This window comes from Trachurus japonicus, chromosome 24 (assembly GCF_045865225.1).
Source record: "Trachurus japonicus isolate A0001 chromosome 24, Traja_1.0".
Lineage (NCBI taxonomy): Eukaryota > Metazoa > Chordata > Actinopteri > Carangiformes > Carangidae > Trachurus > Trachurus japonicus.
The window spans coordinates 5530489-5542555 of record NC_140930.1 but is presented as its reverse complement, the minus strand read 5'-3'; the positions used below and the strand labels follow the sequence as shown (position 1 = coordinate 5542555).

The window sequence follows — 12067 nt, the reverse complement described above, 5'->3', positions numbered from 1 at the left end:
TGCATTCAGGTGCAGTCAGGCAGACGGCCGTCGGCAAACCAACCGGATGTCATTTTACTCCACGAGAGAAAGACGGTAAAATGTGGGTCAGGTAAACAATACGACATCACCATGACAACATATTGTCATGCCTGTATTGTGGCGGACCACTTGTTTACATAGACGCTTGTTTATCCTGTTACATGCAGCGTCTGTTGTCTGCCCGATTTTACATGAATGCAACATCAAGAATACGTTCAGATATGCAACCGCACCGCTAGATGGGGGGAATTCCTACATACTGGGGCTTTAATACTGTGAAAATATCAAAGCCTCAGTCCACAGAGAAATGCACACAGTCTGTATTCAGAAACTGAGCCTTAAAATCAGCCGTCAGGACTTCCTGTCACTTTGTGATGTCACGTCAAAGCCCCGTCCATCTACTGGACCCACAACAGTTTGCAGGATTTGGTTTATCCTTTTCTATTGGACCACAGTCAGCCAGTCAGAGGAGAGATTATCTCGACTGCTTGTTAATCATATTTGATCTCTGTAATTTCACAGGGTGACGCTGTTTAACATCAAACCACCCTGGCACCAGTCTACTACCAACTCCATCATTGCGTCTCTAAATTTCCAATATGTTTAATCCAAACCATCTGCTCAGCCAATTACTGTTGGGAAAAGTGAAGTAAAGCCTAAAGAAGAAGCTGAAAGTGTAGTGGACGATTCTTTGTTTGTTTGTTTCCTACTTTGCTTCCTTTCAGTTTGTTTCCTCCAAATGCATCAACCGTCTCCCTGCTACATGACGCATGGATGTGACACACACTCACTCGCGCTGTCTCTGAACACACACACTGGGTCTCATTCATGAAACGTGAGCAGCACGGATTTGTGTGTAAACCCTGAGCAGCGCAAATTTACGTGGATTTCCGCATTCATCAATCTTTTAGTAGTGCTGATTTTTTCGTAGCTACTCACAAAATCTACACCTGCTCTGGACTGTGTGTAGCGCTTGTGTAAATGTAGGAATGCAAATAAATACTGCTTGTCACTGTTGAAAATTACAATTTTAATCCATATTACTCTCTCTCATGTTCAAAATACGCCGACGCCTTTGAAACACGTAATTTAAACATGACAAACAATTAGAAATATTTGGAGAGAGAGACGTTTTAGGGATCGGACACGCACAAACACGTCAAGGCTCCATCTTATGATGATGATAATCTGATATAAAACCGGAAAAAACTTTTTTGTGTTGCTACAGTACAGGCTCGGTGGACGCACACTTCACCCTGCGCAGCAGCGCAGTCGGCACCGGTTTGGATGGAGCTGTGACAGACGGCTGGTGCTTCTGTAACAATATAACCTGCCTATATAACTTCATGTGCTGATACAACCATGCTCCTCTACAGCTGAGGCTGTGAAGAGCCTCCTCCTCCCGTCGCTGCTGTAGCTCTGTAGTTGTGTGTATTTTTTTTTTTTTTTTATGTTTCATATCGAACTATTCTGGCTTTACTTCTTAAACAGTTCTTTAATCAACCAAGGATAGGCCTACTTAATTCACTAAATCTGTTACTTCCCTCCACGCCTTTGACCTGTCCCAGTCACACCACTACCAACAGAAGAGAATTAAATATTTTTTCTGGACTCCACTTCACCCAAAATGACTTCGATCCGTGATCTCTCTTTTTTCTCTCTCTCCCTCTTTCCTCGTTTGCGTCATGGCCGCAGGTGAGCAGGATGCACCTACCTCCTAATATGGTGGTCAGGATCTCCTTATATGGCTATTCATGTATGGAGATCTATGCTAATTGCTGATCACCGGGGGCGTGTTGTTAGTTTACCATGGGTTGGCATTCATGAAGTTACACACGTGTTTACGATCAAAACTGAGTTTCCCGCACCGTTCATGAATCCGGAGTAGAGTTTTAGTAGAGTGAGCTTTTATGTGCAAATCTACACACAGATTTACTCACGTTTCATGAATGAGACCCACTGAGTTGTGCAAGTTGAGCTTCCTGTCCTCATGACAACACATGGCCTCTCCCTCCTCCCCCTCCCCTCTCTCTCTCTGGGCTCAGAGGTCCAGACATGTGGAGCTGCTGACCTCCAGTGGTCTGGCTGCTCCACTGGTCCACCTCATCACACTGTCACACACTGTGTCTCCCTGGTCGGCAAACACCACACACACCCGTCCATCACTCTGCAGGGTCCACACACACACACACACACACACACACACACACACACTGAATAGCCACTAACGGAGGTGCTTTTTCTGGAGCCATGTGTGACTTTAAAGAGAATTCATTCACAACCAGAGCTCATGTTTCCAGAGGTCCTGTCAATCACTTTGACAGACACTGAGACAAAGTTAAACTAGTGACACTACAAAATAACTTTCTGCTCTTTTAAAGAGGAACTAAGCAGGATTTCTCCCGTGGCTCTGCTACATTTTTACCTCAATTAAAAAGCTCCAGAGTAATAGTGATGGTTAACTACATGATTTGTGACTTGTTACAGTGAGAACGGAGGCTCTCTGTCTTCCACCTGGCGTCTCACGGCTGAAAACCAACCTTGCAACATCAGTGTAAGTTACTTGGTCGCCGCCCCGGTGTCCCAGCTCTCGTCTCTGCACACCGTGACACAAACGTGCTCCGTAACCCGTAATCTTTTGTTCATGACGGTTAAGACTACACAAACATACGCGCCATAACATCGTATATGTTATGCAACATTATCCACCGCTCCATTTATTGATTTTTCGCCGGCTTCGTTGTAAACAAATGCACATGGGCAAGAGGAGCGTAACAGCGGAAAAGCCACCGGACTTGCATAGTTCTCCTTTAATCCACAATAAAAAAAATTTAAAAAGAAAAAGAAAAAAACTGGTCCGATGTGGGAATTTAACTCAACACCAACTGGAAACTGGGTCCAAACATTGTGGTTCTGAGCTGGTCTGACACCCACTGTGGCTCAGATGAGGAATCCAGCCCAGACTGTGCTGTAGACTCCGACCTACACATCAATACTCTGATGTTCAGTGCTACAGGACCTTCTGATGTCAGAATAATAAATTTGTTTTAAAAACAACTTCACACTATTCAGTCACAATCATCACATGCAGCTGTGGTAGTGGGTTTTTAATAGTGGCTCCACAGATGAGAAAAAATGATTATTGTTTTATGTGCATTATTATAAAACATATTTCATATCATATTCAAATCTAATTTGCAGTGCTCATCTTTCTATTGCCAACCAGTCAAAACATTATTCATCTTTTACACTAGTGCTGCTAATAGCGAGCTGTTAGCTTCTGTTGTTTGCTAGCATGTAGCTAGTGCTACAGAAATGGAAAAGGAAAAGACCCAGCTGTTGTAAATATCATTACTATTGGATTTTTTTTTTTTTTTTAAATATTAGAAGTAGTTTGTTTTGTTTGTTTTACATTTGCTGTGGTTTTGTTGGGGGGTTTCCAAAAGTAGTTGTGGGCCAGAAGCTAATGCTATCCAAAGGGGGCAAGTTTCTGAACCTCTGCCCTATAATGATTGATTTATCACCATGGGAACAACTTCCAGCCTGAGCTGCATATCAACAAGATGACAGACGAGACTTTACATTATTTTGTGGCCAATGTGAAATTAGCATTCGTTAGCAACAGCTGATGAAATCCAACCTTGCTAACAGCGTTTGTCCTGGTCCGTCCTGTGTATTGGGGACAGCTGGGTTCAGGGAGGTCGTCGTAGTGACGTAGTTAAGTTTATGGTATAAAGGCGCCGTTCCTTCAGGCTGGTGCACATTTTAATGCTGCTCTGGTCGGTTTTGGAAACAGTATTGATGTTTAGAGGAACATTTTTAATGCTGATCAGAGACGTTGGACCATGTTCAGAATCAATGTAACAAAGATCAGAGTATCATCAATGCATTTCTAGTCAGGAAATACACTTAGAATATTAATATTTACATATTACATATTCAAATATCAATAGAATATTAAAATATGTCTCTATTAGGGTTATAATTCTTTAAAGAGGAACTGTGCAAGTCTGGTTGCTTTTCCACTGTTTTGCTAACCCTCCTCTCGGCCATGTGCATTTTGTTTACAACAAAGCCGGCAAGAAATCAATCAATAGAGCGGTTGTATATCATATACAATGTTACAATGTGTATATTTGTGTAGTCTTATCTGTCATAAACAAGAGATTACTGGTTACGACATGCGTTTGTGCCGCAGTGCTGCAGAAACAAGAGCTGGGACACTGAGTCGGAGGCTCTGATCTTACAAGGTTGGTTTTCAGCCAAGAGACGCTATGAGGAAGGCAGAGAGCCTCCATTCTCCCTGTAACAACTTACGAGTCATTTATTAGACCATCATGATTATTCCAAAGCTTGTTAATTAAGGTAAAAATGTAGCATAGTTAGGCTAAAAATCCTGCATAGTTCCTCTTTAAATACAAACATTTGGGAGGTTTCCTTTTTATAAAACTTGCCTGATATGACATAAAAACATTTTTTCATGCTGGTCTGGTACCGATACGTCGTATATTGTATTGATATACGTACGCGGCGCCAAGTATCAATCTGAACAGACAAAATTTTTTATCTTATTATAAAAAATTACATTAGGAGAAGCCATTTGTGGTTGAAATAGGATTATAAAATGCAATATATCGCAGCATATTGCAATATTTTTCATATCACAATAATATCATATCGTTATAATATCGTGTCGCAGGGCCTCTGGTGATTCCCACCATAACCTGTTCACAGTTCAGACACAACATGACCACGTACAGTCAGAAATAACCACCAACCACAACCAACTCATCAGCAGGAAACAGAAACCGGACCTCCACACTGGAAGACTTCCAACCAAACCGTCCATTTAGAAGTAACGTCCAGATAATAACGCATTATGGTTAAAGAGGATTTGATGAATTCTGCAACCCACCACACACAACACACACATTTATATTCCTGCCAACAACTCACTTATTTACAGGAAGCACCTGAGAACAAACCAGAAAAACCTCAAAGTTCCTCAACCATCCGTCATCGTTGTGTGTGTGTGTGTGTTTGCTTTTAACCTTGAATTAACTGACCCGAGAGGAGCCACTCACTTAAAACACAGCTTATAAAGTAAATATGGAAAAACCCCTCCTGCCAAGTCCGCTGCATTAAACGCTAAAAGGTCTTCTACATTATGGACCATGTCATTTCATATATTGGTTTTATATGTTGCTGTCGGAGCTCTGTGTCTTCACAGTGAGCAGCTTTTTAGCTATAAAACTGACAGTATTACAGCAAACTGGATAAAATTCACAGTAAAACTGAAATAGCTTGTTCAAGAGAGATACTGTGTCCAAGGAGGAGGTTGTAATGTGGATACTCCAACAGTTGTCATGATGGGGCTGATAAAACGTGTTAAACCAGGCTGTTGCTCACAGTCAAAACTCTCGTTGACAACCAGCCACCATAAAATAAAACAATAAATAAATAAATAAATAAAAACCTGTGAGAGACGGACTCATCCGCCTGATTCACCGCTGGAAAAATAGGAAAATAAATCTTGTGAAGCTCGTATCTGGCTTTAATCCAACACCACTCCGTCCTCATCCTCTTAGAGAAAAAAAAAAAGCATTTCCCAGAAGGCCGTCTGCCTCTCCTTCCTTCTGTCACCCTCTCACTCATCTGTGGCCAATCAAGGAGCAGTAACTGTCTCTGATTGGTCGCATTTTTCATCAGACAGGTTTCTGTGAAATCATAAAACTCCTTCTCAAAAAAAAAGGCCCCATATTTGACCTCCGGCTCATGGTCATGACGGTCGTTTGGGTTTGGAGCTCAGCTTTTATCTGTCTTTATTTGTCTGTAAAAAGGAACAACAGTGTTTTCAAAGCAAACTCAACAACTACCTTAGGGATGTCACCATTACAGATTTTCTTGGTACAATTATTGTCAGAGAAATAATCACGGTATTACGATCATCACGATTATTATGCATCAATACATTTCAAAACACTATGAATGTGTAAAATCAAATATAGTCAAAATATAATTACATATAGGACCAGTTATTAATCCGCCGGGGAAGTGAAATATTTAAGTCATTAGCCTAATTGTCATCAATACCAAATGTTTAAGTTTATTTTAATCATTTTTTACGCCACTCAAATATTTAAATTCCTACCAATTCAGCGTTGCTTTAGATAAATGGACTAGTATCTGTGCATTTACCTTTACTTTGGCGCACATCTGCCGATATAGTTCCAACATAATCTTTTTTGGAAAGTGACGGTATTTAGAATCTTTACGATCAATTAATTGTGGCGCTTAATACCGTGATTAATTGTGAAAACAAGTAATTGTGACATCCCTACTGTTTAGTTCAGTTTAGGATTTTTACAAAATTTCATTTATTTTACTTATTCTTAATTACCCTCTCTTGCTTTGAATCATTGTTCAATGTTTAATACTGAATTTTTAATTTATACAGTTTTACAATTTTTTCCCACTTTTTATTTATGTATTTATTTTTCAATTCTTAATTATTTTTGCGCTATTTTTTCTACTTTTCTATTCATTTTTAATTCTCATTATATTTCCTTTCTTCTTTTTATCTATTTTCCAGTATATGTTGTTTCATTATGTAAAGCACTTTGGGCTGCGTAACTGCATGATAAATTCTCCATGAATAAAGTTTGATTGATTGATTGATTGTCTAGTATGTGTTGAATAATGCCCTTCTATCATGTCACCGTGAACTCCACACTCTTGGTCTGTAAAAGCTGTGATCAGCTGATCCTCCAGCTGTCAGACGATGGAAAAGGGGAAAATCTTTGCTTTTTATTTTTGCTGCTCTTCCTCCGTCTTCATGTCACAGCTCAACTAGGTCAGATCAAGACCCCCCGCTGCTCTATATGATCAGTCACAACGTCATCTCACATAGTTTGGCCTACTTCATGGGGGAAACTAGGATCTGCTTTAGGCTCATGAATGAAAACCTTTTCCACTGGATGATTTAGTGCAGCTCCTCTATTTCACTTATTTGATTCACTGTTTTTTTTCTGGTCTTATTGTTGTGATTTGAGCTAAAAGTACACGTCCCTGTCCTGTCCTGTCCTGTAATTTATCATCTCAGTAATGCAAAAAAATAAAACAGGTTCAATATCTGAGGCGGAGACCGGAGCGTCTGACGTGTGATTTATTTCAGCGTCTGTCCTCAGGAAATGATTGGGCAGTGGAGATGAGATCAGGTCGGTGTGGAGACGACGGCCTCGACAACTGTCACACACCTGAATATGTGGTATTGTTTTTATATGAGGACACATCTGCTCCTTCCCTTTGGATTATGCTATAGTCATTTAAACTGTTTTATTGTTCATTTTATTAAATTATTAAATTATGCTGAAATACAGTAACGCTAATGTTAAATGTACTTAATTTAGCATAAAGACTTGTATAACTTCCTGTAATTAGGCTAAACACTGGTGGGTTCATCTTCCAGTATTTTCTGGCTTCCCTGAGTAAATGTCCCTCTACAGCGTGTTTGTTATGGACCATTTCCAGTGATAGATTAACTCTGGTGTGTATTCTTGGCAGCCAGATTTTAGATATAATCAACAACTGTGGCATTACTAATTTATATGTATACAGCAGGGAAAATAAGTATTGAATGCATCAATAGACTTGCATGGTGAGCAGCATAGAGGCCATGGTGGTTAAATGCATTATTCATTGTGGGTTTTTTTGTACCTGCTAATTGCAGGTCTCTCTCCAGCTCTCTGTCAGTGATCATCGGCTCTTGCATAGACGACTCTCTTGTGAGGAGCTGGTCGTGGCCAGTTTATGGTAAAATGTTCTTCTCAGTTCTGGATAAAGGCACTAATGGATCAAACGGTGCATTCAGACAGGTCTGTAACCGATGAATCAGGATGTTCTGCAACATCAGTTTCTGAAGGTCTGGAGAAGCTGTTTGCTTTCCCTCATCATGAGACGCCTCTTGTGTTGACACCTTGGTGATGAGAAACCTTTTCATAGGCGTCAACTGGACTAAAGCAGCTGATACTGATACTTTGCACTGACAGACTCTAGCTGCTTTCTGGTCTTTCCTTCTTTACCTTTTTTGCACCTCCTCCTTTTCTTCATGTGTTCAATACTTACTCCCTGTGTTATTTCACTTTATTACTAGGGCTGGGACTCGATTAAAAAAATTAATCGAATTAATCAGAGGCTTTGTAATTAATTAATCACAATTAATCGCATTTAATCGCATATAAATATTTGACCTGAGAACAGTGAGAAGCATTTTTTTTTCACATGGATTTTAGTATAGGCTACCATTGAATGACTGAATACATAAGCTTAAGCATTCAAGGTGGTAGTACTTAACCAAGACCAACAGACTAGGGATGCAAATTATCCATTAATTCATTAATCGATATTTGATACATACAGATTAAATGGTCTTTCCTTCCAATACACTATGATGATTACTGTAATATTTAACTAGGCTACTTAAATCACAGTAGCATAAACTGATTTGTTGAACTCAGCCTGATGTAAACATTAATAAAACTCAGTAACCAATCACACAGGCAGCTCCATGTTGTCCCTGTGTGATGTTCAGGGACAGGTCAGGACAGTCTGAAGACAGAGCTCTGAGGGTGAAGTCCTATCATAATGAGATGAGCTGCACCTGTGACAGTGACAGGTCATAGATATAGCGCTAGCCTATATAGCGCATTTAGCGTGCGCCCGTGTCTGTGTATCTGTGTGCAGGCAGAGATCAGAGATGGTGTTTTAAATAACCATGCTAGTGTTTCACCAGCTCTCATCTCTGCCAGTCGGCCTCTCAAACTGCCGCCTCTCTCGCGTGCGGGCGCACCGCACGTAGACACACGTGAGAAAAAAAAAAAAAAAAAAAAAATTTAATAAGTGCGATTAAAATGCGTTAATTTTTTTAACGCGTTCATTTTTGTGTAGTTAATTAATCGTAATTAATGCGTTAAAGTCCCGGCCCTATTTATTACACATTACTTAAAGCAGAAGCGGAATGTTTGTGTTAATATAAGTCTTAAATAGTTATATCTTCCGACAGCAATCACTTATATAGAGTGTTTGGTCTGAAACACGGGTCTGTCAGTCACTCTGCTCTGCTGTAAGCCGAGGAGAAAACTTTCCTTGTATCCTACAACCTTTATCCAATGAGGAGAGAGAACAGCATGCAGGGCTGTGTGTGCAGCCAAGGGATGCGCGTGAATGTGGTGACGTAGGGACGAGGACCAATAGATCCATGACGAGGGCGGGGGCTGCTAACTCCATCGGCTGACAAGAAGTTAGCCAAAACGACCGGATCGCTTACTTCTGCTTTAATTTATAAATGTTTGGATTTCTTCTTATGTGTGCATTACTTGGGTTGTTGCCGACATCTGGTGAAAATTTCATGTCAATAGCTCTAATAGAAATAGGCCTATAATTTCTGAGAAAAATGTTCAATACTTATTTTCCCATCTGGTTTGTGCAAAGGCAGTTCTTTAACTTCATAATTAGGAGCTCCAGGCTTCACTATCTAAAGACTGGAATGGGAAAGATCAGGTATGAGAATAACAGAATCCAGCCTGACCGCTTCACTTCTAGCCACAACACAACAACACAACAACACCTGCTGTAATCTACTCTCTACTGAGTCATGGACACTGACAGATACTGATCAGTGATCAGTGACAGTGACACAGCAGGGCGGAGCTCATTCCTCAGAGCTGAGGCAACCGAGTCTCTATACTCTAAACTCTGGGTGAGGAGTTCCCATCAGTCACCTGTGAGACACTGGACCTGGACCTGGACCTGTGTGGTCAGCTGGACCACTTCTACACATTTAAAGCATCATGTGGCTCCTGTTAAAAGCAGGACAGGTCAGATCCTCCACACATCGCACCTGTGTGACTCAGGAACAGTGAAACTCCCCCAGCTGTCAGGGCGTCAGTCAGCGTTAGCTCCCCGGCTAGTGGACTCGGACCTGTCCCTGTCCCTGTCCCTGTCCCGGCTGACGTTAACGTTACACCACAGACCGAGCGCGGCTCGTCAGTCGTCCACTGTCCACGGACACTTCATGTCAACACTTTAAATAAAAGTTTGAGGCTATGCTAACGCTGTGTGGGGCTCAGGTAAACAAAGCTGGTGAGCTAGCAGTAAGCTAAGGCTAACATTAGCCCCCCAAACACAAACTTACAGTAATAAGCCACGACCGGGTCCCGTTTCTCGTGCTCCTGAGCGGTCCGGAGGTGGTGCTGGATGGGTTTGAACTGCGCCGGCAGAGCCATGTCTGTTACAGCCCGGTCCGGAGACGAAAACACATGAATGGAAGTGAAGAAGAGGCTCCTTGTTGTTGTTAGCTCAAGTGTCTGCTTCACTTCCGCGGTTGTAACCAATGGGAGCGGCCGCTTACTCGGGACAGGTGACGTCACGGACTGCTCTGACTCTCCACCTCTGGATCAATAAAGTTTTTTTTGTAGTTGCTGCTGTTTTTGATCAAACTAACGATAACGTGACTGTTTTTTAATAATGAAAAATAATTAAATAAACGTTATATATTTTTGGAGCTGTGCATAAAGACAATTGACTTTTGATGGAGCTTCAATCACAAATAAGGTCAAAGAAATGTATAGGCTAGTAGGATTGCAACTAGGCTACTGACTATTTTCATAACTTTTCATGAATGTCAAAAAGTGTATTATATATATTGTTAAAATGTTGATTATTACATTGGGTAACACTTTATAATAAGTACACATTAAGCATTAAAGGGATAGTTCACCCTAGAATGATATTTCGCTCATTATCTACTCACCCTCATGTTGACTAAAAAAAATTAAATAAGTCCACATTCCAAGCATGTTTGTAGCATTAGCTCTGTGTCTGTTGTCCGGTCTTCCGCTGCCTTAATAAATACTGAATTCTTCATTCACAGTATAATGCATACTCATTAGTAGGCCTATGTAGTTTATAAATACAGTTAGGGCTTATCAATAAATTATTATGAATTCAGCATTCCATGTTTAACTAATGCTTGAAGTACTTATTATAAAGTATAACCTTATATTATTGACAGTGGATGAGTCTTAATCTGATGTTCAAAAAAAGTGACAGTTTTGAAATTTCTGTCATTAAATTGAAAATAATCAAACTTAGAGGTAAAAAAAAAAAAACTTTTTCTTTCATGGACAAACTGCTAATATTTGACTTCATTTTTATTCATTCATCATTAAAGAATGATTTTAAAAATATATTAGACATAAAATATAGCACATTTAATTTACATTCTTAGATATTCATCATCAAAGGAACAATGTAATGATAGAAAAATTGAGAGTGTCTGCTTTGCAAGGGAAAAAAGTGTTGCCAAACGCTGTCAAGGCAGTAATCCACAACACATCATGTGACTGACATTGAAGAAAACAAGCTTTGCATCAGTCGCTTGTTACAGAGGTGGAGTTTGGATCACTTCCGACTAGATGCATTGCAAAAGCTCCAGCTAGGATTTTTGGTCTGAAGCCAGCGAGTCTCCAAATCGAGTTTGCAGTCGGGGACACGAGCCAAAACATATTCGCAATAAACAAAATGAAGGCATGCTGCACGAAGGAAATCAAAACGAACGCTACAAATTGAACAAAACTGCATTTCCAAGAAAGTGGGTGGGCCTGGCGCGGCGAGTCCATCTGTTTTGTTTAAGAGAGTTTATGGCTCATGCTGAAACTGAGAGCTCTGATCATGTTGTGGTGGAGTGAACCTCTGACCTGAGACGCTCAACAAAGACGCGACTATAACAGCTCCACGTTCTCAGGGCTTTCTGTAAAAGCCCTGTCATGTTTTGACTCCGCTGAAGGCCTCGCTTCTCGGCGTCTTGGTGGAAAACTTTGTTGTATGTTTTTATGTGGTTCGATTAAGTCCACGCTGCACGGCTCCTAGTGAACCATGCACTGGAAACAAAAGTCAAATGAGGTTTGGAAAGCAGCAGCTGCGGTTAAAAGACTTTTGGGTTTGGAGTTTGTGAGAATCCATCGGCCTTAATGGAGAGATGAGAAAT

The 12067-nt window shown here is 40.6% G+C and overlaps 1 protein-coding gene across 3 annotated transcripts in view; it reads right to left on the bottom strand.

Moving 5' to 3' along the window:
• vta1 (vesicle (multivesicular body) trafficking 1) overlaps window positions 1-10412 on the bottom strand; it is an 80417-nt gene extending 70005 nt beyond the window's left edge. For all 3 annotated transcript variants that reach the window (XM_085770924.1, XM_085770925.1, XM_085770926.1), the window contains exon 1: window positions 10214-10412. In XM_085770924.1, the coding sequence (XP_085627050.1) occupies window positions 10214-10304 (91 nt within the window). In that variant the 5' untranslated portion in view covers window positions 10305-10412. The remainder of the gene's footprint in view (window positions 1-10213) is intronic.
• Between the last annotated feature and the right edge of the window lie 1655 nt (window positions 10413-12067).